This window comes from Theropithecus gelada, chromosome 12 (genome assembly GCF_003255815.1).
Source record: "Theropithecus gelada isolate Dixy chromosome 12, Tgel_1.0, whole genome shotgun sequence".
Classification (NCBI taxonomy): Eukaryota; Metazoa; Chordata; class Mammalia; order Primates; family Cercopithecidae; genus Theropithecus; species Theropithecus gelada.
In genome coordinates, this window is record NC_037680.1 from 65,522,575 (window position 1) to 65,548,210 (window position 25,636).

Sequence of the window (25,636 nt, forward strand, 5' to 3'; positions counted from 1 at the left end):
CCCAGGTAGTGAACATAGTATCCAATAGGTAATTTCTCAACCCTTGCTCCCATCCACACTCTCCCCACTGCAGTGGCCTGCAGTGTTTATGGTGTCATATTTATGTCCATGTGTGCTCATTAGCTTTTACTTATAAATGAGAACATGCGATATTTGGCTTTCTGTTCCTGCATTAATTTGCTTAGGATCATGGTTTCCCGCTGCATTCATGTTGCTGCAAAGGACATGATTTAATTCTTTTTTATGGCCACATAATGTTCCATCATATGTATGTATCACATTTCCTTTATCGAATCTACCACTGACGGGCATCTGCGTCAATTTCATGTCTTTGCTATTGAGAATAGCACAGTGATGAATATACGAATTCATGGGTCTTTTTGATAGAATGATTTATTTTCCTTTGGTATAAACCCAGTAACAGGATTGTTAGGTCAAATGGTAGCTCTGCTTTAAGTTCTTTGAGAAATCTCCAGACTGCTTTCCACAGTGGCTGAACTAATTTACATTCCCACCAATAAGTGTATAAGCATTCCCCTTTCTCCAAAGCCTTGTCAGCATCTGTTGTTTGGTGACTTTTTTTTTTTTTTGAGACAGAGTCTCGCTCTCTCGTTCAGGCAGTGGCTCGATCTCGACTCACTGCAAGCTCCGCCTCGCGGGTTCACGCCATTCTCCTGCCTCAGTCTCCCGAGTAGTTGGGACTACAGGCGCCCGCCACCACGCCCGGCTAATTTTTTACATTTTTACTAGAGACGGGGTTTCACCGTGTTAGCCAGGATGGTCTCCATCTCCTGACCTCGTGATCCGCGCGCCTGGGCCTCCCAAAGAGCTGGGATTACAGGCCTGAGCCACTGCGCCCAGCCTGTTTTGTGACTTTTTAATGACAGCCATTCTGACTCATGCGAGATGGTATCTCATTGTGACTTTCATTTTCATTTCTCTGATAATTAGTGATGCTGAGCATTTTTTTTCATGTTTTCACAAAATTGACTGTTTCCACCATTAAATTATAAGCTCCATGATATGTTTACTATTTTTATCTCAAATCTACCACTAAGTAGAAAGTCAGTAACATATTTTGGAATGCAGTTGAGAATAAAACAAACAGAAACAATGGGTTTTGCTCAAATGGGCTGCTGTCTACTCACCACTCTGCTTTGCGGAATGGCAAAGCTTTAGGTCATCACATGTGCGGGCTGGGTGCTTTTTCGAGCCATCGGGGCTGCGCATGGTTTCAATCTGACTACTGAGTGACTTCAGGGTAGCATGAACCCCTGGGTCCGTTTTGTTTTTGTCATCAGGTGCCGCCTGGTCTTCAGTAAACTCAGGAAGTGGATCTGACATGCTCTCATCATAGTGCCCCATGATATCCCCAAGAGCAGCTGTAAGGTGGCCAGGAGGACCCGGAGGGCCAGGTGGGCCAGGCTCACCAGGAGGACCCTAATCAAAAAGAAATTGGAAAGACATTTAACACATTGTTTGGGTTTTACTTAACTGGTAGAACTTGGTGCATAGGGAGTTCCAATGAGACACTCCAATTTGACAGTAAAGGGAGATCTATGACTTGTGCCCTTTTGTAACTAGATGGGGGTGGTCTAACAGGCTGTAACATTCAAGGATGAGAAATGGTGCCTAACCATTTTTCAGGCAACATATCTTCAAGTCAGCATCCAAGATAAATAAAGATCAAAGCGCAAAATATTTGCTTAGGTGTTTACCTTGAAGATACAACATATTTTCTGTTAATAGCATGGAGATAAGTGCGTTCATTTGCAAACTATTTTGGTCAAGGTACAACCAAAATGTTTTAAAAGTATTTTTGGACAGAAGCTGAACAAAGGATGCAGGGGAATAGTGGCTGCTGGTGCTATAAGATCACATGTCAATAACAAGAAAATACCCACAAGAAACACTCACAAGAGAATTATACTCCTACTTCTAAAGGAGAGGGAGAGACACACCGGAAGTCCTTTTATGTGCGTTAATTACTATACAGATAAAAATTATCTGCCTAAGCAAAATTGAAGAAATAGTCTTGGCTTTTAGAGACAGGGTCTTGCTACTATGTTGCCCAGGTTGGATTCAAACTACTGGGCTCAAGCAATCCTCCTGCCTTCACCTCCTGAATAGCTAGAATTACAGGTGTGTGCCAGGGTGCCCAGTTTTCCTTAGCCTTTTAATTCACATAAATAAGGAGCCCTCCTGCCTTTTTTTTTTTTTTTTTTTTTTTTTTTTTGCCAAATAAGATACACTGAAATGAGAGGGAGATAAACACAAAAAGTGGCAGAGACTACGAAATGGATCCTCTCTATTAATTCCCTTCTGCACTTCCCCAAGGAAGAACTCAGCAACTTGAAAGAATCAGGTGACAACCTGAAGAGACACATAGTCCACATCTCATATAGAGAGTAAGATCTGGGAGCAAGAACTCTCCAGAAGGCTGGAGTTCTACCATTGGCTCTGCCACTTGTTATATGGCTCCAGACAAGTTGCTTTCGCCTTCAGTGCCAATGTTTCCTCACTCTCAAAGGGCTGTTACATAATCTTTTTTTCTTTCTGTCTCTAAGGTCATATATTGAGTCCATGCAGTCCTTTATACTAATTTCAGGAGAAAAGACTTTTTTGATCAAGGACCACTGAATCACAAAATAAAGTCAATCAACAGCCACATAAGCCAAAGGTATTCCAATTCTCTAGCTGTTTCCCATTCAGAGTTAGAGAAACAAATGAATAGAAAACATTTCTCTTGTCCATAGGAAATATAAGACTATTTGACCCACATAAGAAATAAATATCCAGCTTAACAGTATTGCTATGAAGGGCAAAGGAAAAGTAAGGAAGAGAAAGTTAAGAAGACCAACGAGGAAGAAACACCAGAGAGAGAAGCATAAGCTCATATACAAACATGCACATGAGTACACTTGTGCATGGAAGATGTATGAAGATGTTTTCCAGACTGAGAAGCAAGAATCTAACTAACACAGTATACAGCTTTGTATCATCCTCAAGTCAACACTACTGAAACTTTTTAACAAAAAGTTTTAATCGAAGTCCTCCCTGAATGTTGTTTTCAATGGAGAAAAACTTCAATTTCATACTTTTCATTGTCCAGCTTTTTTATGGCGTTTTCATGAAGTAATAACTATACCTCACAGACATTTAAAATATTGCCCTTGAGAGCAAATCAACATTTTCATCACTTTAATTATAAATACAATTATAACTTGTTCTTTGCTCTTATTAGTATCACATTGTGCTAATGTCTGGGTAGGCTGGACTCTGATTTTATGTGCTCTAACGTATCTGTATTAAAATACTTGAAATGGTTACTTATACAAACTCTTGTGTGACTTCTAGGTTTGTTTTCAGGGTCCCTTAAGTCTCTGTCAATCAGGCTGCACAGACATTTCTTGGATGGAATCTGAGCTATTGAAATGAATAGCATTTCTTGCATGTAAACCCTTGTGACTTTACCTCAGGTCCTGCTTCTCCTACACTGCCTCGTACACCTGGAGGTCCAATTGGCCCAAGTGGCCCGGGGTTTCCTTCTTTACCCGAAGGACCAACTGGGCCTGGAGGACCCTGCAAGAAACAAAGACTGCAGTTTAGATTCTGTGAAGAAAAAAATGTTACAATGCCTTTTTACATATGGAGCTGGTACAGTGATTTCTAAGACTCATTTTCTTACTGATTAATAAATGAACTTCTGGTACTTTGTAACATTTATGATTTCATGACATAGGAATTTTCCATCATCCATGCATGGTAAAAGACAAATATGAGTTTACATCTTTAATGGGCTAGTCATCTACTTTTATTGGTAGTAACTTTCATTAAACCTCACATATTGTAAACTTAGAAATTCAATTAACTTGAAAGAAGAAAATGACAGAAGTTGGAGTGTTTTAGTGAAATTTTTGTGCTTATGCTTCAGAATATCATCATGGACTATTATTCTCAATTTTATGTAGGATTTTTTACACTGTATTTAGATGCACCAGAATTGCTTTGAATTATTTTTTCTAATTTTTTCTACAAAATGTTTTCTATTTTCCTAAATAATTACATACATCACTTGTCTTATGACATCAATGACTTATTACAAGCAACATTAATACTAATGGAGAATTTCTAAAAGTTTCAAATATTGGCTTCATTTTATTATTTACTTCCAAATTAGCCTTATGTAAACTACTTCTGAGGAATTATCACAATTACTTAAAAGACAAAATATATTCAGCCTCAAAATCTGTCTCCACTTCATAGTAAATCCTATTATACCATCTTAAAAATTGAAAGTTTAACAGAAATTTTAATTAACACAATGTAACAAAATGAACTAACAGAGGAATATATCCAAACCCTAGGTAAGAAATTTTAATGCTGGCCCATGAGGTAATATATCATATTTCATAACATTTCTACTTAAAATTAATTGCTAAATAGCTTGTCTCATATGTGTGTTGCCAACCTCAGAGATGAGCCAACTCCAGCTTCAATAACATGAAAATGATACTCAAGCATTAGCAGTACATCAACAAAGGCATTATTATTTACACCTGCAACTTACTACTTTTTGTTACTTACTCTTGGACCAAATGGTCCAGGGATTCCAGCACTTCCTTGTTCACCATTTGGACCCTAAGTAGGAATACAATAAAAAATGTTGCCAAAATATTTGGATCCTGCATTGTGCCCTTCTCAAAAATGTGCTATCATTGACTTTAGCAGCATAAACTACTTTGATTAAGTCTTCAATCTCTGCAATGATTACATGAGTTGACCAATGTTAAAGACATATCTGTAGGAGTAACAGTGCCTATAGCTTTTGCTGTATTTCTCCCCTACAAAATTATAGCTTATTATTGGCAATTACCACTTGTTATTCATCAAGATATTCTTTGAACTGAAAAGAAAATACAAACATATCCACCTATTTTATAGGCAGATAAATGTTCATGTCAAGTACCCGTGTATTTTCAACTGGAGGGCAGAATAACACTTAAAGGAATAACTTACAGGAGGGCCAGGAAGACCCTGAAGACCAGTAAAGCCTCTGTGGCCCTTCTGACCTCTGTCGCCTCGGTCTCCATGATCACCTTTGTCACCACGCGGTCCTTGGGGTCCCTAGAAACAGAGATACGGCATGAAAATTACTTGCTACATATTATTGTTGAGACTACAATTTACTAAAATTTTGCTTTTTATAATTGTATTTACTACAATTTTGAACATGGTATTTTATATGGTTACTTATCTAAATAGTATTAGACCTAGAAATGTCTGTTTATTTTTCCCAAAGAATGGTAGGTGATCACTGAAAAAAGATACATAACAATAGTTTTCTAAATATTCCTTTTTAAATGTTTATCTTACATTCATACTAAAATTAGATATTTTTGTTTGATCTAGCCTATCTGAAATGTTTTTTAAAGATTATGTTTCACAGATTTAGTTGATACTATATATAAAAATATTGCCACCATATATAGATTCTTTTAAATTAAAACATTTCATACTTGCCATGTGTAACAATGAAATGATTTTAAATTTACATATGCAAATAAACTAGCTGGATATGACAGTTGCAACTATATTAAGAAATTGGCAAAAACTTGTTTGAACAAATTAAACAGAAATATCATCTTTAAGCCACTTTCCTCTAAAGAACAAAGCAACTCTAAGTTATCCCATATCTGCAACATCTGTAACCAAATCCAGTGACCTTGACGCTGAGAAACTACAAAGAAAGCCATAGCTAAGGATCTTATTTTGGGATAGAAGCTACACCCAGAGAAGAGGTGAAAATTATCTGATCAATCTCAGATGTTTCGTTATTGTTGTTAGTGGTGTTGGTTTGGTTTTGTTTCAAGTCCTGGGAAATTAAAAACAGCTCCAGGGAATCAGTGGTTCACAGTAAACTGACAAGTGACATAGAGTCATCTACTATAGAACTGGCTTCTGTTGCTTTTAGTGTTTTCCCAAAGGAGAATTGGATCCCTATTTATCTGATTTTGGAAGATGACTGCAATCAGCAAATCAATTGGCTCTCGGGTTAATTTTTCCCTTATTGTTTTGATTTTCAATTTATATTTCCTAATTATCATACAGTATAGGAACCCATTTATAATAAAAACAAGATGATTTCAGTAGCTTTTATATATTTTATATAACAATGTAAATTTAAGTACTATCAAAATCAGCCTGAAGTTTTTCATAATGTTCGAAAGGTTCTTTTATTTGGGGGATGACCCAAAGTTTCATCGTTAAAAATAAACTACATCAGAAGCCACCTATTTGAATTATTAACTACAATGTATTTATTCACAGAAAACAAAATTACAATGTTTCTATAACTGTTCACTTGACATGCATGCAACTATAAAATATTCGCCGGTCAAGCTCAAATTAAAGCTTAGAATTATTTAATAATATGGCCATGATTTTAAAAGTATAATTGTTCTTTTTGAGAATAGACATTGATTTATCTGATGGGCATGAAAAAGCATGTGACCTATTAGATTGCACATTGGATAATTCATTCATGGTAAGACATCTACATAATAATGTTAACCTGAAAGTGACTGATTTCAAAGAGCACAAAGATCAGAACATAGAAAGAAAAATCTAGTTGAAAATGAAACATAATATTTGAATAGTGCTTTTCAAGTTTACAGAGAGCTTTCAAATCCATTTTCCTGTGTAGTTTTTAGAATAGCTCAGAGAGAAATACACTATAATCCCTATTATTTTAGGAGAATCTGTGACTTTAAAAGCCTCCATGATTATTGATAGAATTCATGGTTAAATTCAGAAGAATTGTGTTAAAATTATAAAAATAAACTCATATTATTTTTAAAAATAAGAGTAAACTCATATAATTTTTAATTAATATTTTTGTTCAAGCTTGAGGAATTTCACATTTTTCGGTTATGAATCTTATACTATATTTCTTTGGGAGTATATTTTATATAAGAAAACATTTTTTAAAAAAACAAAAACAGAGAACTTACAGGTAATCCACGTTTCCCAGCTCGACCAGGTGGTCCTATAGGACCCCGAGAACCCTAAAAGAAATTTACAAAAAAAATTGGCATGTAAAAAAGATATTCACATATTATATAGATATAGGATGTCAAAAATATGTTTATAGTTGGATGCTTTTATATATATGTGAGTGTATGTGTATAGTCTTACGATTAATTAATTGAAATCAGGCAAATGTCTATCTGTAGATAAGACTGTGGTCACTATAACTTCAATGACACTTTTATGGTCAATTTTATTCATCGACTTCATTGAATAAGTATCACCTTAGTTGAATACAGTAAGACAATACTCATTTACATTTAACATGATGCATACTTATTACATTCTCAAACTACAGCATTTTCCCATGATGGAAGTCAAAGCATCAGTATCTTCTATTCCCTCTTAGAAATGAAATTTTGCCTTTCAGACTACGAAACATATACTAGTTCATAATTAGCTGTTTACCATTCATTATTTAGAGTTCTTAACGAAGTGCACATGTATAACTGTGTGTGTGTGCATATATGCAGCTTATAACGTAGCATATGGGTGTGCAAAACTGTCAGTGTGAAACTGACTCCCTCCTTACCGGATCTCCTCTTTGTCCTGCATCTCCTGGAGCACCCACAGGGCCAGGAGTTCCAGGGGCACCCTGAGAGCCTGGCAGACCTGCAGGCCCAGGGTCTCCACGATCACCCTGTCAAGAGTAACCACGATATTATTTTTTAACATTTATTCTAAACAACAATATTCCATATGCTTATGTTATTCTTATAATATTAATAGGAAAAATATGCCCTTTAAAACTTATTTTTATTTATTATTTTACTTAACTATTTTACTTATATTTACTAATTAACAAATCAAATTGAAAAGAATAAAGTTATTTCCCCCTAATTTCAGGTCTCATCCTTTCCTTCACCTACTCCCTATTGCTTGCACAGTCAAGAGCATTGGGGTATAGGAGTGATCACCTCCAGAATTTATCATGTTTTCCAGAGCACCAATCTTTAAGCTGGAATATTGGTATACTTGGAATACACAAAGACTTTCCAAAGATTGTGAAAACAAAGAAAATTTAAAGGAAACCACCTTCCAGATTTTCCTCTCCATATGTATTCTTTCAGAAAACTAAATTTTGATTATCCTTCCTTACTTCCCCTAAATAATCCACCTTCTCCCGTTTTGCAAAAGAAAAGCAGAAATCATACCATCTGCAATCTTATTATTATTCAATGTCCCAAGGAATAAATACCTCTAGGCACTGAACTAAGGGACTTTTCCAGAATGCATAGTTTACTTGAGTATAAAGCTACGAAGGACTTGGAAAATAAAAAGGCTCCTTTTTATTTTATCCAGATGACACAATTATGACAAGGCTCCAAATATTACTTGTTTCCTTAAGAAGTCAGAGGTGAGATAAGCGTTATATGAACATGTCTAAACATAAATATTTGACTTGAAAAATGGAGTCAGACTATATTTTCTGACAAAAAAATTGTCTTATTTGACTGATAAATTTATCAACCTAGATAAACTTTGGCAATTAGGTTACAGAACGGATACATAATACATTGAATAAGCTAAACTGGCAACTTCAAGGTTTTGGAAAAAAAAAAAATACTTGCCCGGGCACGGTGGCTCACGCCTGTAATCTCAGCACTTTGGGAGGCCAAGGCAGGCGGATCACGAGGTCAAGAGATCGAGACCATCCTGGCCAATGTGGTGAAACCCCATCTCTACTAAAAATACAAAAATGTGCTGGGTGTGGTGGCACGCACCTGCAGTCCCAGCTACTGGGGAGGGTGAGGCAGGAGAATCACTTGAACCCAGAAAGTGGAGGCTGCAGTGAGCCGAGATAGCATCACTGCACTCCAGCCTGGCAACAGAGCAAGACTCTGTCTCAAAAAAAAAAAAAAAATTACTTAAAGCACTTGTACATTTAGAGTTTACCAGGAATCACCTCCTTTGCAACTATTTAAACTTGCGATTTTAAAAAGGTGATGGCAACTTAAAATAAGTATAGAGATTTATAGATTTTCATAATTACTTCAGCAAAACCTTTGAAGATGGTTGCACTATATAATATAAATTGATGAAGGAAAAAGCCCAAGATGCCAAGAGAATTTGCAGTCTGTGAATTACAGTAGATGAGCGTACTTTAGCCCAAGCTTTCTCCAAATCCTTTCTTCCCCTTTTTTTCAACATGAGGTTGAGTGTCTATCCTCTACTGGAGTCTTTAAACATGTCTTTTAATATACAAATGCCCAATGGCATATGTATTAATTATATTTAAAGCATTTGAAAACGGAGGTTCAGAAAATCTGCTTAAGATTACGTAGCTAATTACTTAGGGAAACAATATTCCAAATCAAGTCTGACTGGCTCCAAAGCCCATTCTGCTACATGATGAACTTTAATTACATCATAGCAGACTTTGGAGTGGGGAGTGATTTTGCCTTCAGTGACTGATCTCAGCAGCCTGAGACAATTGTGCAACTGCCAGAAGGGACTGGGGCTTCAGAGAAAGTTGAGGACATGTTCAGTTCAGCACATTCTAATTTAAAACACATCATGGAATATACAGTGTTTAAAAAGCCACATGGCTTATATTCTCATAGGGCATTCGCTTTAGATGGTGAGTGGAAAAATTTAGACATTACACAGCACTATTTTGGCTTTCATACTTTTGTTAATGAGTTTAAAAGTTGGAACACTTCATATATATCCTCATCCAAAGCCTTTATGTTGAACCAAAGATGGAATCAATTTTATCTTTCTGCTCTGAAAAAATACCATCTTAATTTGTTATATATTCAATATCATTTCATTTACAATATTTAAAAATCATGGCCTTACAGAAACAGTTGTTATTCAGAAAAATCAGAGGTGCATTGGAACTATCAGGAAAAATGATAGTTTTTCGTGTAAATTAAAAAGATTTCAGATTGGCATGACTTTAGATTTTATAATAAGTGAAATGGCTCTTACACGTTCTCCAACGGCACCATCTCGTCCTGGGGTACCATCATTGCCAGCTGGACCCTATAAAGAATAATGATTTGAAAAACTACTTAACTGAGTAATGAAAAAAATCTTCATTCCAATTGTCAGAAAAATGACAGCATGTTTTACACCTCTGTTTTATAAGCTGCAAATTAGCATTTATGCAAATGTCAGCAGAAGAAAGGTTTCTACCTCTTTTTCATTATTTTGAATTACTGTAAAATTAACACATTCTTACTTAATCCATATTCTTCATTTATATTTCTTCTTTTGAAAAGTGAAAAATCTACAAATATTTTGAAATTGACAACAATTACATTCCTGCCACTTTATGTTTTGCTTGTATTACCAATGAAAGGTTTTTCTTACATTTGCTTCTTAAGATTATTCAAATAATATCCTTAAAGTTTTGAAATAAAATAACTGTGTTTCAATGATATTAAACTACTTTAAGAAATATATAGTCTTCCTTTTCTATTTTATTGTGATTTTTTTCATAAACATGTCTTTACTATTTGATCAAAAATTGTTCCAAAAGCTATTGATTCTTTCAATAAAATGTTACATTAGCTGTTTGATGATTCACTACTTAAAACGCTGAACAGAGGATATTCCAACCTTTAACTTCTCAAATTGCCTATCAAACACTGATTTCCTCCCAAAAGTGCCTAAAGGAACATACTATCCATTACGTAACTTTATAGTGATATTTAAGTAAAATGATCTCTACTAACTTTGCCCTTTTCACAAGCTGGAATAGCTATATTAATCCTATCACCAAAAAAACTTGGCAATTTTGATAAATATGCCATTACAAAATGAAATAATAACAAGGGGAAAGATGAATGGATGTGTCTTTTTACCTTCAAAACAGTTTGGCAACAGCTTAAATGAACTAAAATACTTAGCTCCAGACTAGATGAAGGTCAGTGCAAAGACACTGATCCCATTACCTTTTCTTTATGTCATCACTTAGCCAACTCTCTAGGGAAGTAGAGCACATCAAATAACATTACTAAGAAACTTTCATAAGGTCAAATACGTAATCAAATTCTAAATCAATTGCTAAATGAAAAAATTGTTCCCATGACACCAGATAACAACAGAAGAGTTATTTTCACTGTAGTACTCACTTCTGGTCCAGGTTCCCCTACAGGACCATTGGAGCCCGGGGGTCCCACAGGTCCAGGTGGACCTTTATCTCCTGTTGCACCAGTTGGTCCTACTTTTCCTGGTGTTCCCTGAAATAGAAGTATAAATGTCAAACACTTGTGAAGAAATTGAAGAAGGCTAGTTCCCATAAAGGCTAAGTTTTCAAAATGGTGCCTCTGGGCTCCTTCTATAACAATAATTTTGCGTTATCTTACAACACCCATGTAATCATAATGCTTTCTTAGAGGCATGCCCACCTCCTGTGAGACTCCTCTTGACATATCGAAGGGACCCAAAACCAACCATCCGTTGCCACCAGCACAGGTGTACATTTTGGGTTCTAATCATGTGTATCACAGTTGATTCTGGCTGCCCTTCTGGAATTTGAATCACTCTCATCCTTTTTCCCCACTCCGCTTTGTCTGTTCATTTTATTTCTATATTCTGATACTTTGATCTCCCTCTTGAGAGATCTTACTTTCACAGCTTTGGCTCACTTCTGATAACAATAAGACATCCCTTAGCTCCTACTTTGTTGGTTTCATATTTCTACCCACATGTCTCTCAGTTCCAAGATCCCATACATCTCTCGGTCTACATTCCATACGAAAACATTATTAATTTTTTTCAAGCACTGCAATCTTTTAGCAATAAAATTTAGTCTCTTCAAAGCTAACTTTGAATCAAAGTTTTATCCATACTCCAGGGAATATAAAATCCTAAAGTACCCTCCAGGGAACAGAGATTACCTTCAGATCCTTCTTCAGCATTCCCTCCACATTTACCTCAAATATTACTTTAGCTCAACTATGTCTTCCCTTTGATGGTTTACTGTGAAATATGGTGTTTTTGTTAAGCATGTTTACTTAAAAAGACACTACCTACTCACCAGGAGATTACCCCCCTCCTCTAGCTCCAGGGGATCTTTTTAATCTTTGAAGAAGGATTTAAAAGGTCACCAAAAATCCATATCCTTATTTGCCTACTTTTCTAGTCTCAGGGTTAAACAAATATATATTTCCAAAGACTTTTGTTTTTAAATTCTTAACTACTTAAGGTAGTTAAGAATTTGACATTTAAGATCAAAAGATTTTTAAGATACTCAAAAATTAATGTCCCTACAATACTGTTTAAATCTATTCATCAAGCAAAAACATAAAATAAAATAAATTCTCTAAACAATTTGTATTGCACATATGAGGTAAAATATTGACTGAAGCAGTTACTCACCGCTGGGCCTGGTAGGCCGGGCATGCCTCTCTCTCCACGTTGCCCAGGCATGCCAACAATTCCTCTCTGCCCGGTCGTTCCAGCTGGACCAGGGGGGCCATCTGGACCCTAATGTTGAGGACAAACTAAAATCAGAAACTATCCAGGGTAAAACTGTACCCAAAGAATTTACAATAAGTTGGGTGCAGCTTTACGGGTTTTTCAGTATGAAAAAGAAGTTCTCTGTTTCTCAAAATCATACTACATATGAGTAGTTATAAATTGTCATCCACACAGAACCTCTAACATTATTTAAAGGTAAAAACAGCTCATCAGTTGGAAAGAAGCTGAAGATTAATGTGAATACTGACTCAATAAAAGAGGTAACTTCAGAGAAATATTTTTTCTTCTTTATAAAAAGACAAAAAGAAAGTTTAACAATAAAGAAAAAATAGTTATCTAAACACAATATTTAAAGGCATTTGCATATAAAATATAATATACATATATTTTTAAAGTTATTCATACATAATGAACATTTAACTAATAATTTTTTGGTTTAGTTTTTAGATACCATATCTATTACTGCTATTTTTAAAATCTATATATATACACATTTTTCCTAAATCACAGAATTGTAAATGAAAATCTATAGGGCACAATGCACTTTAAAAATTTAGGAATGTGCCCAGCACAATATTTAAGCATTTTTGAGGCACTGATCATTACAGGTTTCTATTTGTAAGTATTTCAGTTGAAGGTGGTCTGGAACAAATACACCAAACTTACAGGTTGCCCGTCTTCTCCTGGGTCCCCTTTGTCTCCTGGGCCACCAGGGGGGCCAGCAGGTCCTCGATCTCCCACACGCCCATGAGAGCCAGGGTCCCCACGAAGACCTGGAGGTCCCTCCTTCCCGGGTTCTCCTAGGGGCCCTGCAGGTCCTGGAGCTCCCTAGTATAACAAAGAAAGAAACACCCAGGAGGGCAAAATGGAAGCCAAGTAACAGTGACTGACGTAACATTGTCTGCCTCAGATGCAGATGTTCAAGCCTCACAGGTTCATTGTGACTGTTAGATAATCAGTTTTTCAATAGGATTTAAACAAAACAAAACAAAACAAAAGAAAACACAGCTGTAGATTCATTCCCCAGGGGGAAAACTAAATATCATTTGCAGTCAATTCCCTTTGAATAATTTTTAAAGAGCGGTGCAACTCACTTGAATTTTCAAACTTATTTAAGGCTCCACTCCAATGATGAATATATAATACTTTATTCTGTGATAATTATTTATTCTTATGATTTGATCTTATAATGAATGACATTTATTAAAGAAAGTTCCATAGTTGCATCTTAACTGAAGAGAATGATTATTAGCACACAATACTATAAGTATTCAGTATTTAAACGGAATAATAATAAAACAATGGGGCTAAAAAGAACTTGCAAATTAGCTCCTCCAAGAAATGCTATATTATTAAGGATGATTTGCTTTGCTGAAATGCCAATATGCATTACTGGAATAAGAGTTGTTAAATAAGAAAATGTACCATTAAGAAATTAAATAAAATAATAAATATAACTCAAATGTATATGTGTGTGTGTAATTATTTCACTATCAGTGACTTGACTCACTAAGTTGACTTACAGCAGGGCCTGGAGGTCCAACTCTGCCAGCAGAACCAGGAAATCCTGTAGCACCCTAGAACCAGAATATCATATAAGCAATTTCTAAGGTAACATAAATTAGTTACATGTATTATCCTGAGATTTTTTTCACAGGAAGACTGAAGCCTTTAGATTTCCTTTCATGTTGTAAGCAATAATTTTTTTTCTTCGTATGAATCCCATATTTTGGGGAATTAATCTAGATTAACTGGTAGGAAGGGTACTATTTTCCTTTTTCCCTGCAAGTAGTACTAGAATCACATTGATATTTTATATAATCGAATTAAATAAAGTGCTTTCACATTATTTATTTACTCTTTTATATAGGTAATATGTTACTTACATTACAGGTGAGGCACCTGGGTCTCCAAGATTACAAATTTGATTGTAACACAAATCTCCATGAGTTAAGTGCCCTTTGCACTGTAGTACATTTGATACAGGTAATAATTTGCTATTTCAGCCTCAGATGGAAATGATCTTTTACATGACCAGGAAGCACTAGAAAACTAGAATTAACTGTGCATACTTCGCAGAGCATCAAAGAAACTTACAGGCGGACCTTGGGTTCCTCGACCACCTTTTAGTCCAGGAACACCATTAGGACCCTAAATAGAAACAAACAAAAGGGCACTGTAGTGAAGCAAAAGAGGCTGAATGTACACTCCAAACATGGGACACTTGACTCAAGTTATGCCTTTTTCTTGTTAACTTACATGAGGGCCAGGAGATCCTGCTAACCCTTGTGGTCCAGGAGAACCAGCATCTCCCTTCTGTCCTGGCTCTCCAGGTTCACCTTTTACTCCAGGCTGTCCATCAGGACCCTATATGAAATCATACAAACAAGCAATTGATTATAAGACTAATAGACAAATTACTTTAGAGTAATTATTACTAATGTATCAATTAATCATATATTGTGAAACAGTGCTTTGTAATCAGTATTAAAGCATAGTAAAGGAAAAAAAGTACTCTGATGAGATCTTTCAAGACAGCATAAAAATAAGCTATCCCACTGCATTTTTATTGTAACAAATAATTATAGAAGCTCAACTAGCACAAACTCAAGTTTTGTGCCAATCTATAAAAAATGTATTGAAAATGAGAATATTGTCTAGAAAGCTATAAACTGTCCAGAATTAATATGACTTCAAAACATATGACAATGATCATTAAACTTATTATAACAAGATAAGCGTTTATTTGTAAATTAGGGATATTTGAAAATTATACCTGGGGTCCGGCAAAACCAACAGCTCCAGTTGGGCCATTTTCACCTCGAGAACCCTAAAAGGAGTCAAAGATTACTGTAGCTTTCACACATTATTCTAAACAGGAACAGTATTTTAAAATATGATTATATAAATTTGATAGTTAGACATGTAAATATAGAAAAATTACACATATTGCTTAAGGAAGGACCTTAAGGATTATATAAAGATATAGGTCATAGAACAAAATTCCCAAGGTCAGAAGTCTCAAAGGAGCCTCCAAATTATTTAGGAAACAAACTGCCTAACTACACTTAACAGATTGCATAGCAGATAATTTTTAAGTTTAATTAGAAAAGCAAAAGCTAAAAACAAGGAAGTTATAAATAACCTAAAACCAGTAAGCATCATTTTATATAAATATCAGAACAAATGATGAATTGTTGTATTGCTCAATCTCACACTAAAGAACACCAAGTACTGTCACTTACAGGATTGCCCCGGGAGCCAGGAGGGCCAACTAAACCTCGAGGACCAGGTTCACCCTAGAAAGCAGATTTTAGATGGTTACTGTCCAAAACAGTGGCTAAATACAATATAATTTTAGGATATTGGTCACTGTGTAGGGGGAGACAGCGGAAAACAACTCTGAAATGATCTTGCTCAGATACCATATGTTATAAAATGAAAAGATTTATGAAAGAGCCAGCTATTCAGGACTCAGAATTTTGAGCGTACAAACTAACAACTTGTGACTTACCTTTTCTCCAGTAGGACCTGCAGGACCTGGAGGGCCCAAAGGACCTGGAAGACCCTGTCAATTAACAGAACATAGGCATATTGAGGTAAAAAATGCACAGAAATCTTCATGCTTAAGCAAATAAACAAAACAAAAAGGACTATTTTGTTATAATTTGGCTGTTTTTGTAAATCATTATCTATAATAAAAGATATAATCTATATATTTTCAAGATTTTTCTGTCTAGTTTAATACTATTTCCACCATATTTTCGCCACACAGTGTTTTAATCTCTTTCATGCAACTTAACTAATGCATTCCTAAAACTGTTTTCAGGCATTAGCACTAAATTAATGCTAAGCTACAAAAATGCTTCTATTTCTTAGCATAATTAGCTTTGCTAATATCTATTCGGACATTTGACCACAAATTGAAAAGAGGCTTTCCTTCTTTTGCATATATTATATTCTTAAATTATAATAGCAAAATATCACTTTTTTATTTTTTAAAATTGAAATTGTGTTAAGACATTTTAGGTTTTTCTTTTATTATTATCATTATTAGGCACAGGATCTCCACTCTGTGTGGCCCAGATTGGAGTGCAGAAGCTATTCACAGATGTGATCACAGCACATGCATCTTTGAACTCTTGCCCTGGACTCCAGAGATCCTCCCATTTCAGACTCCAGAGTAACTGGGACTACAGGCACAAGCCACTATCCCTGGCTTAGTTTTCTTCATTCTTTTTTTTTTTTTTTTTTTTTTTGAGACGGAGTCTCGCTCTGTCGCCCAAGCTGGAGTGCAGTGGCGCGATGTCGGCTCATTGCAAGCTCCGCCTTCTGGCTTCCGGCCCTTCTCCTGCCTCAGCCTCCCGAGCAGCTGGGACTAGAGGCGCCCGCCACCACGCCCAGCTAATTTTTTGTATTTTTAGTGGAGACGGGGTTTCGCCGTAGCCAGGATGGTCTCGATCTCCTGACCTCGTGACCCGCCCGCCTCAGCTTCCCAAAGTGTTGGGATTACAGGCGTGAGCCACAGCGCCCAAACAGTTTTTTTCATTCTTTTGAGATGCAAAGGAAAAGTGGCTAAAATTTACAGCCCAAAACCCCAGCTGCTTTGAGATTTATGGGCATAGGAGAGCTAACACTTAAAGGATAGTACAGCTAACACATGGGGACACAACCTGAGTCTTCTTGAGGTGTAATCACAATCTTGAAACTGCGGGAATGTTGGAGTCCTCTCTAAAACAAGTTCTCTATTTTATAACTGTGTATTGCCTCTTCATATGCAACCCAAATATTCTTTCATCATTTAATTTCTGTATGTATAACTGAAGAAACTTAAGGAACAAAAATGACTTTAATTTTATGCTTTTGACAAGAACGTAAGAAATCTGTGTTCTTATAGTCTCTGGATCTAAAATGGAATGATATCATTCCAATAATTTATGTAATATACTTCTTTAAAGGATTTGATGAAATATAAATATCACTTCATTACTTATGTTTATAGATATTTTATACAGAGAAAACATGTTATTCATTTTTTCCCTACTATTAGATTACAGTAAGTGCTTTGCTCTGCTTCTTTCCTAAAACAATGTAGTGTCCTCATTAAAAATAAAGCAGTCATTGCTTACTTCTTGATCCTATCACATTGCAATTTCAAAGTTAGTTCACAGGCACAATAGATATGTATTTTGGATTTTCCCTTAAAACAAACTGCCAATGCATTCTTCCTATAAATAGTACTGGACTACTTATGCATTCCAGGACATTCATGATGTAAAATATTAAAAATATACCAGATTTACTTGACTATTTTTGAAATATTAAATTAAATATTAGATTTAACTAAAAGGGAAGGCATATCTTTTGTGCATAATTTGTTAAAAAAAGTGGTGCATCCTTAATTAAATTTGCATAAAAAGGACTAATTACCCTTAAGATGAAAATTTTCTACTACATTTCACTATATTTCCTTAATCTAAAGCTATTATAACCAACGTATTAACAATGACTCAATGTGTAGAATCAAATAGCAGTTCTCTTTTATTATGTTACAACTGCTATTGCCAGGGCACACATGACAACTAACAGCAAACCATGTCATACTGAAACAGAAACCATTAGTCAAGTATCAGGCACTATTCCAAAAAATGATGGATGTTTAAGCCATTGTGACTAGCCACTCTTACATGAAGGAATCATTTATGTCTCAAAATATTATTGTCCTTTGAGTCTGACTGTCCTTGGAATTGTAAATGCATTCTAATTTCAAAGACCTAATGCTTGTTAAATGCCAATTTCTGACATGACATTAAACAATGCTTTGAGTTCAACCATCCTTCTTGACGTTCTGCTTATTCAAACTCTTTATTAATGATAACATTAATGATAATTCACTGTGCAGTAAATTTCTCACCCCAACATCCAATATACTGAGAAACATTTATCATAACTTTGGTGACTCCACAAAGCTCTACTTGTCTATGCTGGAACAAGGTATTGGCCCCCTCACTAGATTAGCATTTTAACAGAAATAAACCTTGTGTATGAAATAAAAAGATGATAGAGAAAGATAAAGAGGGCCCCCACTCCCTTAAGGCACTTATCTCATAGGCACAATAAGTATGTTTTTATTTAAGTTTCATTTAATTCAGGGCAAGCAAAATGAATGACCCATGGTTGAATCACAGCAGATCTCACATGCCATTATTCTCCAACTCCTGACTACCAAGGAAACATGATTGACTTTATTTTGGAAAGTTCTGGCAAACTCCTATGATACTGTAATGTTGGTTCCTCGCCCAGCTAGAAAAGGAATGTTTTTACTTACTCTCGCACCATCATTTCCAGCTGTGCCTTCAGCACCTTTTTCTCCTATGCCACCCTGGAAAAACACACAAAATACAATTGATTCATTTAATTGTCTCTTTTCCACACTTGTGTGTAAGTTTCATGAGAGTGAAGGCTATTTGTAATTTTCCTAGTTGTATCCAGTTGAACCTTGGATGGTGCCTCACACTGTGCACTTTCTCAGTAAATATTTATTAGAAGAATGAATAAATGAATGACTAGTGACTCAGGATGGTAGAAATAAAAGCCTCCTCAGGAAATCATTTTCAGTAGAAAGTCTGAATAAACGAACTTAAAAAAAAAAAAAAAAAAAAAGTACTTACTCTGTCACCCTTGGGGCCTGGAGTTCCTGCAATTCCTCTTTCTCCTGGCATACCTTGAAGACCTGGTGGGCCTGTATCTCCAGGGGTCCCAGATGGACCTGGACTGCCCTAAAATGAACCAACATTAAGTGACCATATCAATATATTAAGATTAAACTGATGAAATTGCTTTTTAGTGGGTCAAAAATAGCTGTCAGCAATTTCAGGTAGTTCAACTTAGTGCTTATTTTTCATCTGAGAAAGTTTCTCTGAGTGAGTTGATTTTTTTTTGAAATTAAAAAAATCAGATTTTCTTTTTTGATTGTTGGTTTATATTTTTATCTTTTCTCTTAAGAGGCAATTGAACGCTATTTCAAATAAAAAAGATAGAGTTGCCTTTTTTCCCCTCTGTTGGCAACATAATAGAAGATACTAAGAAAGAAAGACATTACAATTTGAGAAATATTTCATTCTCTCTTTAATAAAACTGATATTTGATATTAACCTGGTTTTTAAGCTAATATAGTGTCTAAATTGTAGTAGACCGTATCAATCACTCTAAACCCTGAAAACAATAAGGGGTCTCATGTCACACGATCATGAAAAATTCTACTTCAATTGTTTATACTGAAGTTGGCCACATTATCTTCTACCAGTCACTAAATGGCACACATTTCTGCCTTATGATGCATTGCATTTTCAGATTTCAAAAGTTCTATATTTTCACATATGTAGTAAGCAGAACTGTGAAACCTGACACAAAGAAAATGGAGCATATTATCAGAAAAGCCTCCTAATAAATTACGCAATTTTCTATTTCTTTCCTCTACTTATTCATAGAAGCCACTAATAAAATGTACATAAACATTAGGAATGTGTTTGTATATGGAAATCTATTACCATGTGCACTAAACCACAATCCCCATCACAGAAGAGAGTCTTCTTTTTAGCTCACACTTTAGTTGCAAGGAAAAAGCCTAGTAAGCGCTCATTAAATATTTGTGGAAGAAGAAAATGATACAATCAAATTATCTTTCAAAAACAAGACAAATGCATTCTTGCACCACCATGTGTTTATTGAGCAGTAATTTTAAAGCATTTTAAAACACTGAGATCACTATGACACTTACTTTTGGGCCATCGGGACCATGTCCTCCAGCCATTCCCTTCTCACCAGGGAGTCCAGTAATTCCAGGTTCTCCTCTTTCCCCGGGATTTCCTCGTTCTCCCTAGCACAAAATTGTGATGTCAAATAATGTCAATACTTGATCTAAAAATAATTTTAAATGTTTCTGAGAAATGCCTTCTACTGGTGAAAAATTTAGAAATGAGACATTACTAAATCTCAATTTTATAATTTAGTGATAAGAAATAAACTTCAAGTAAGGATATACTAGCTTCATAGCACAAAATATTTCTCACAAAATTGATTTTTATCCAGTCAAAGAATTTACAGTTTAAATAAATCCCAGTTTAAGATTTTTAAAGATACCTTTTAAAACTGAAGCCAGTGGGAAACAAAATTAATCATGAAGATTAAAGTACTTACTCTAGGTCCTAATGGGCCAACTGCTCCAGGATCTCCAGGAACACCCTATGAATACATTTTTTTTTTAAATGGAACAAGAGCTTTGAGTTTAGGCGTTTATCAGAAAACTTTTCAGGTCATACACCTACTTTCTATTAATGTGCCATTAGAAGGCTGCATAAGCCAACAATTTAAAGAAAGAAAAGTACGTATATTTTTATAAATGAGGGAATATGACATGTTTTAGATGAAAACATTTTTCCAAAAAACTTTGTACTATACCTGAATGTTTGATTTTTGGTAATGAGAATATGCAAAATACTATTTCACAACGATAGAGCGTTAGTTTTTTAGAGGCAACAAAATCTAAATGTCTTTTTCTTTTTAACTAATAGAAGATGAAAAAGCTTAAATAAAGAAAAGATATACAAAAAGGGCTAAAGAGTTTATCTTTTAAATAGAACCAATTCAATTCTACTCAATTTAGTAAATCTTTCTTGAGCCTATAATATGGACAAAGCACTCTACTAGTATTGTGGGTTCGAACTAGTGCAGTCATGTCTACATTAAAAGTTTCAGTTTGTTCTTACATAAAAGAAAGTTTGTCAGTTTGAAATTTCTTTCTTTGATAAAGATGATAACTTTATCAAATAGGCCTCCAATCTTATTCTCTGAAATGGACTGTCCTCATTGTGGCCTGATCTCCCTAAAAGCCAAATCTGATCATATTACTCCTTCCTTAAAAGCCCTTCTTTTTTTTTTTTTTTTTAATTTTGTTTTTGTTTTGTTTTGTTTTTTGAGACAGAGTCTCACTCTATCACCCATGCTGGAGTACAATGGCTTGATCTCGGCTCACCACACCTTCCACCTCCTGGATTAAAGTGATTCTTCTGCCTCAGCCTGCCAAGTAGCTGGGATTACAGGCATGTGCCACCATGCCCAGGTAATTTCTGTACTTTTAGTAGAGACAGTTGGCCAGGCTGGTCTTGAACTCCTGACGCCAAGTGATTCACCTGCTCCGGTCTCCCAAAGTCCTGGGATTACAGGTGTGAGCCACTGTGCCTGGCCTAAAAACCCTTCATTAGCTTCCCGTTACACTACTGATGAAGAACAAATTAGAATCAAATTAAAACCCTCCATAATCAGGTCCCTGATTCACCCCTACACAGTCCCCTTTCTATTTTCCCCAAATTACATTACCCACTCTGATTTGTAAGCTTGTCTCATTTCCTGGAGGTTTTTCCTATCTTCCCTCCTTCATCTTTACCATCATTCATCCCTCAGATCTCATACAAGATATTACTTTGTCTGGAAAACCTTTCCTAAACCCCCCAAGTCTTATTCAGGTGCATCTTTTTTGTTTCCATAAACATAGTACCTCCCCTATCATAGCATTTAGAGCATGCTATTATTGTAATTGTCTTATAGTCTCTGAATCCTACTTTACTGTAAGGAGAGCAAGGTCCAAATCCATTTTGTTCAGCTGGTTCAGGCCAGTGCTTTGTAGAGCCAAGCACACAGAGTGCTCAGCAAATATTTATTAAATGGTTAAATGAACAAATGAATCACTCAAAGAAAAATAAACAAATCTATGTGCCAGGGAAATGACAGAATAAAATTGTTAGTATTTGTTCATAATTGTTTACATAAAGTGGTTAAGAACACATTTTGGGAAGCAGATGACCTGGGTTCAAATCTATTAACCTTGTGACTTTGGGAAAGTTATCTAACATCTGTATGCCCCATTTTCCTCATCTATAAAATGGAGGTAATGATAGTATCTAGTACATAGGGCTGCTTTGAGAACTCAAAGAGATAATGTATGTAAAGGAAAACACAACAGAGCCTCACGCATAAAAAGTGATAACTGAGCCAGCAATGTATAGTGTTGCCATTATTATTATTTCAACACTTACTTGATCACCTGGCTTTCCACCTTCTCCAGGAGGCCCTGGAGGACCAGGAAGCCCCTAAAACAAAAGTAAGAAAATAAAATTGTGAATCAATCTGTGAAAGTTCAATAGGCTACCTTGAACTTTTACAATTCATGGAGTCTCCAAGACCATATTTTCAAGGAAAATATATTGTTCAGACATTTTAAGCAAAAAATATTGTTCAGAAGCATTAAAAACAAACTACCAACAAAATAAACAGCTAGTTAATTTATAAGATTGTATTTTCATCTGCACAACACTTAGCAAAAAAAGAGATAATGTAACAGGAGGTTTTCATATTTGTAGAGTTTTTATGGCTCTGTGAACAATATTTCAGACTGCAAGAATATTATTTAAAGTCAGTCCAGAAAGTTTTTTTTTACAAATTATGATCATCCTACTATTAAATAATGTACATACTGATATATGTAGATAAATTATGAAAATTTGTTCAATAAAAAATTCTAGTCACTTTGCCAATAAAATTAGATCAGCCTTAAAATGGTTGAATAAACTTTGTTGAGATATCAGAAACATTTTATTCCTGATATCTTTTTATTACTTTTTTGTTATTTTTTATTTGTTTTGTTCATAATTTGCAGGTTTGATTAGTTTTTTTAGAAGTCCATTCCTTTACTCTGGACAAAAATGTTTGATTTATCCAAATGTCTATCCTATCTACTAAAAGAGGGATGACTTTTTGAAAATTGTAGAATTTCAAATCTTCTGACCATATTTTTTTTTCTTTTTTAAAAATAGCATTTTAGTTAATGGAAGATGAAATGGAAAACCGAATTAGTGCATACCTGAAAACCTGTGGGGCCCGGAGGTCCTTGTTCTCCTCTTTCACCAGCTAGACCCTAAGTTGTGAAGGAGAAAAAAAAATGTGAATATAGCAGATCTTTGTCTGCTTCCTCTCTATGTGAACTACTAGAAGTACTGATATTTCTTTGTATTTCTTCCAATCACATGTTCTTCTCTTTAGCCAGGTAATAAACTAGTATTAACAGTAAGCAAATGGTATTGTTTGAAGTCTCTGGAGGTGAGAAAATATCTTCTAAAGCCAGTGAAGTGACTGATAACATGTATTTATTTTTTGATCCAAACTTAAATGTCTGGAGCCAATTGTAAACTTATGGGAAAATTGGATTGAATATAGGAAAATCCATTACTTTTGTATATCTAATCTAAAAACAAAATATTTTTATTATAGTTATTTCTGAATGTCTTAAGAATTATTTATCAAGACTTCAAAACCAGAATGACTAAAGAAAGCAAAGCTAACATTTTAGAAAGATATTTAAACTGCCCCACCCCAAAACAAATAAATATGCCAAAATACTTCTGATAAACACTTCATTTTAAAATCCCAAAATGAAAATAGACCTCAAAGAATATTATTCCTTTTACCTCCTAAAAAACACCTTTTTTTTTTTTTTTTTTTTTTTTTTTTTTTTTTTGAGACGGAGTCTTGCTCTGCCGCCCAGGCTGGAGTGCAGTGGTGTGATCTCAGTTCACTGCAACCTCCGCCTCCCGAGTTCAAGTGATTCTCCCACCTCAGCCTCCTGAGTAGCTAGGATTACAGGCACACGCCACCATGCCTGGTTAATTCTTGTATTTTTAGTAGAGACGGGGTTTCACCATGTTGGCCAGGCTGGTCTTGAACTCCTGGCCTCAGGTAATCCACCCACCTTGACCTCCCAAAGTGCTGGGATTACAGGCATCAGCCACCATGCCCAGCCTTAAATAAATTTTTATGAGATGCATTATTGAGAGAAGGTAGATAATTAAGTATTTAAATATTTTAAATAAAATATTTTATAAAATATTTGTTACACACTATTTTCCTCAGTTGATATACTCTTTGACTGTGACATATAAAAACCTTTGCAGTCAGACTTTTAAAGAAGTTTAAAGCAAGAAGATTAATCATGGCCAGGTGCAATGGCTCACGCCTGTAATCCCAACATTTTGGGAGGCCGAGGCCGGTGGATCACGAGGTCAAGAAATCAAGACCATCCTGGATAACACAGTGAAACCCCATCTCTACTAAAAATACAAAAAATTAGCCGTGCGTGGTGGCAGGCACCTGTAGTCCCAGCTACTGGGAGGCTGAGGCAGGAGAATGACTTGAACTCGGGAGGCCACTGCACTGCAGCCTGGGGACAGAGCCAGTCTCCGTCTCAAAAAAAAAAAAACAAAGAAAAGAAAAAAGATTAATCATTATATTTAAAAAGGCAGAAGACACTATATTACAGAAATCAAAAGAGAAGGTATAACAGAAATTCTTCATTCCCATACATTCTTACTCACTTTCCCTGAAACTTATGCATAAGTCTTGAATAAACATCATTGAAAAATGCAATGTGTTTATATTCTCACACACACACACACACACACACACACACACAAAATCACATACCGGCGGGCCCACGGGACCAGAAGGACCAACTTCACCATCTTTTCCAGGAGCTCCCTAGTATCACACACAGATATTTGTGAGGTGAGTCCATGAGAATTTAAATAGTCCTTATATTATTTTTCTTTAGCAGAAAATGTATATTTACCCTCTGCCCAGGAACTCCAGCATTTCCTGCTTCTCCAGGTTTCCCAGGGTCACCCTGAAGAATAAATGAAACTTTTGTAAAATTCCATCAATTTGTCAAAAACATACCTCCTCCAAATGAGGATCATGATGAGGTGGCAAACATATTATACACTGTACTCACACTGCTACCTTTGGGGCCTGGAAGACCCATGCTCCCAGGCTGCCCTCTGATTCCTATGGATCCTGGAGGACCTGGACGGCCATCTTCCCCTGGAGCACCCTATGGAATTAACAGGAGTCATGTAAGTTTCATGTAAGTTTTTCTAAATATCCCATCATCCAAAGTGTCACTTGCATTTGCTTACTATGATGTTACATAAATTTTAAATTATCTTGAATTTTCATGTTAAAGGATCAGGACGGTTGAATGGGTTTTTAAAAAAAAACACTGAAG

General features: G+C 35.4%; 1 protein-coding gene across 1 annotated transcript in view; it reads right to left on the reverse strand.

The window, feature by feature from the left end:
• COL5A2 (collagen type V alpha 2 chain) overlaps positions 1-25,636 on the reverse strand; it is a 148,777-nt gene that overhangs the window by 5,631 nt on the left and 117,510 nt on the right. The window contains exons 27-51 of the mRNA XM_025404119.1: positions 25,364-25,462; positions 25,202-25,255; positions 25,057-25,110; positions 23,441-23,494; positions 22,617-22,670; positions 20,722-20,766; positions 20,303-20,401; positions 19,194-19,301; positions 18,851-18,904; positions 16,037-16,090; positions 15,768-15,821; positions 15,299-15,352; positions 14,782-14,889; positions 14,620-14,673; positions 14,046-14,099; positions 13,189-13,350; positions 12,421-12,528; positions 11,172-11,279; positions 10,024-10,077; positions 7,622-7,729; positions 7,014-7,067; positions 5,020-5,127; positions 4,588-4,641; positions 3,475-3,582; positions 1,149-1,440 (exon numbers count right to left, since the gene is read on the reverse strand). Of these exons, the coding sequence (XP_025259904.1) occupies positions 1,149-1,440; positions 3,475-3,582; positions 4,588-4,641; positions 5,020-5,127; positions 7,014-7,067; positions 7,622-7,729; positions 10,024-10,077; positions 11,172-11,279; positions 12,421-12,528; positions 13,189-13,350; positions 14,046-14,099; positions 14,620-14,673; positions 14,782-14,889; positions 15,299-15,352; positions 15,768-15,821; positions 16,037-16,090; positions 18,851-18,904; positions 19,194-19,301; positions 20,303-20,401; positions 20,722-20,766; positions 22,617-22,670; positions 23,441-23,494; positions 25,057-25,110; positions 25,202-25,255; positions 25,364-25,462 (2,155 nt within the window). The remainder of the gene's footprint in view (positions 1-1,148; positions 1,441-3,474; positions 3,583-4,587; positions 4,642-5,019; positions 5,128-7,013; positions 7,068-7,621; positions 7,730-10,023; positions 10,078-11,171; positions 11,280-12,420; positions 12,529-13,188; positions 13,351-14,045; positions 14,100-14,619; positions 14,674-14,781; positions 14,890-15,298; positions 15,353-15,767; positions 15,822-16,036; positions 16,091-18,850; positions 18,905-19,193; positions 19,302-20,302; positions 20,402-20,721; positions 20,767-22,616; positions 22,671-23,440; positions 23,495-25,056; positions 25,111-25,201; positions 25,256-25,363; positions 25,463-25,636) is intronic.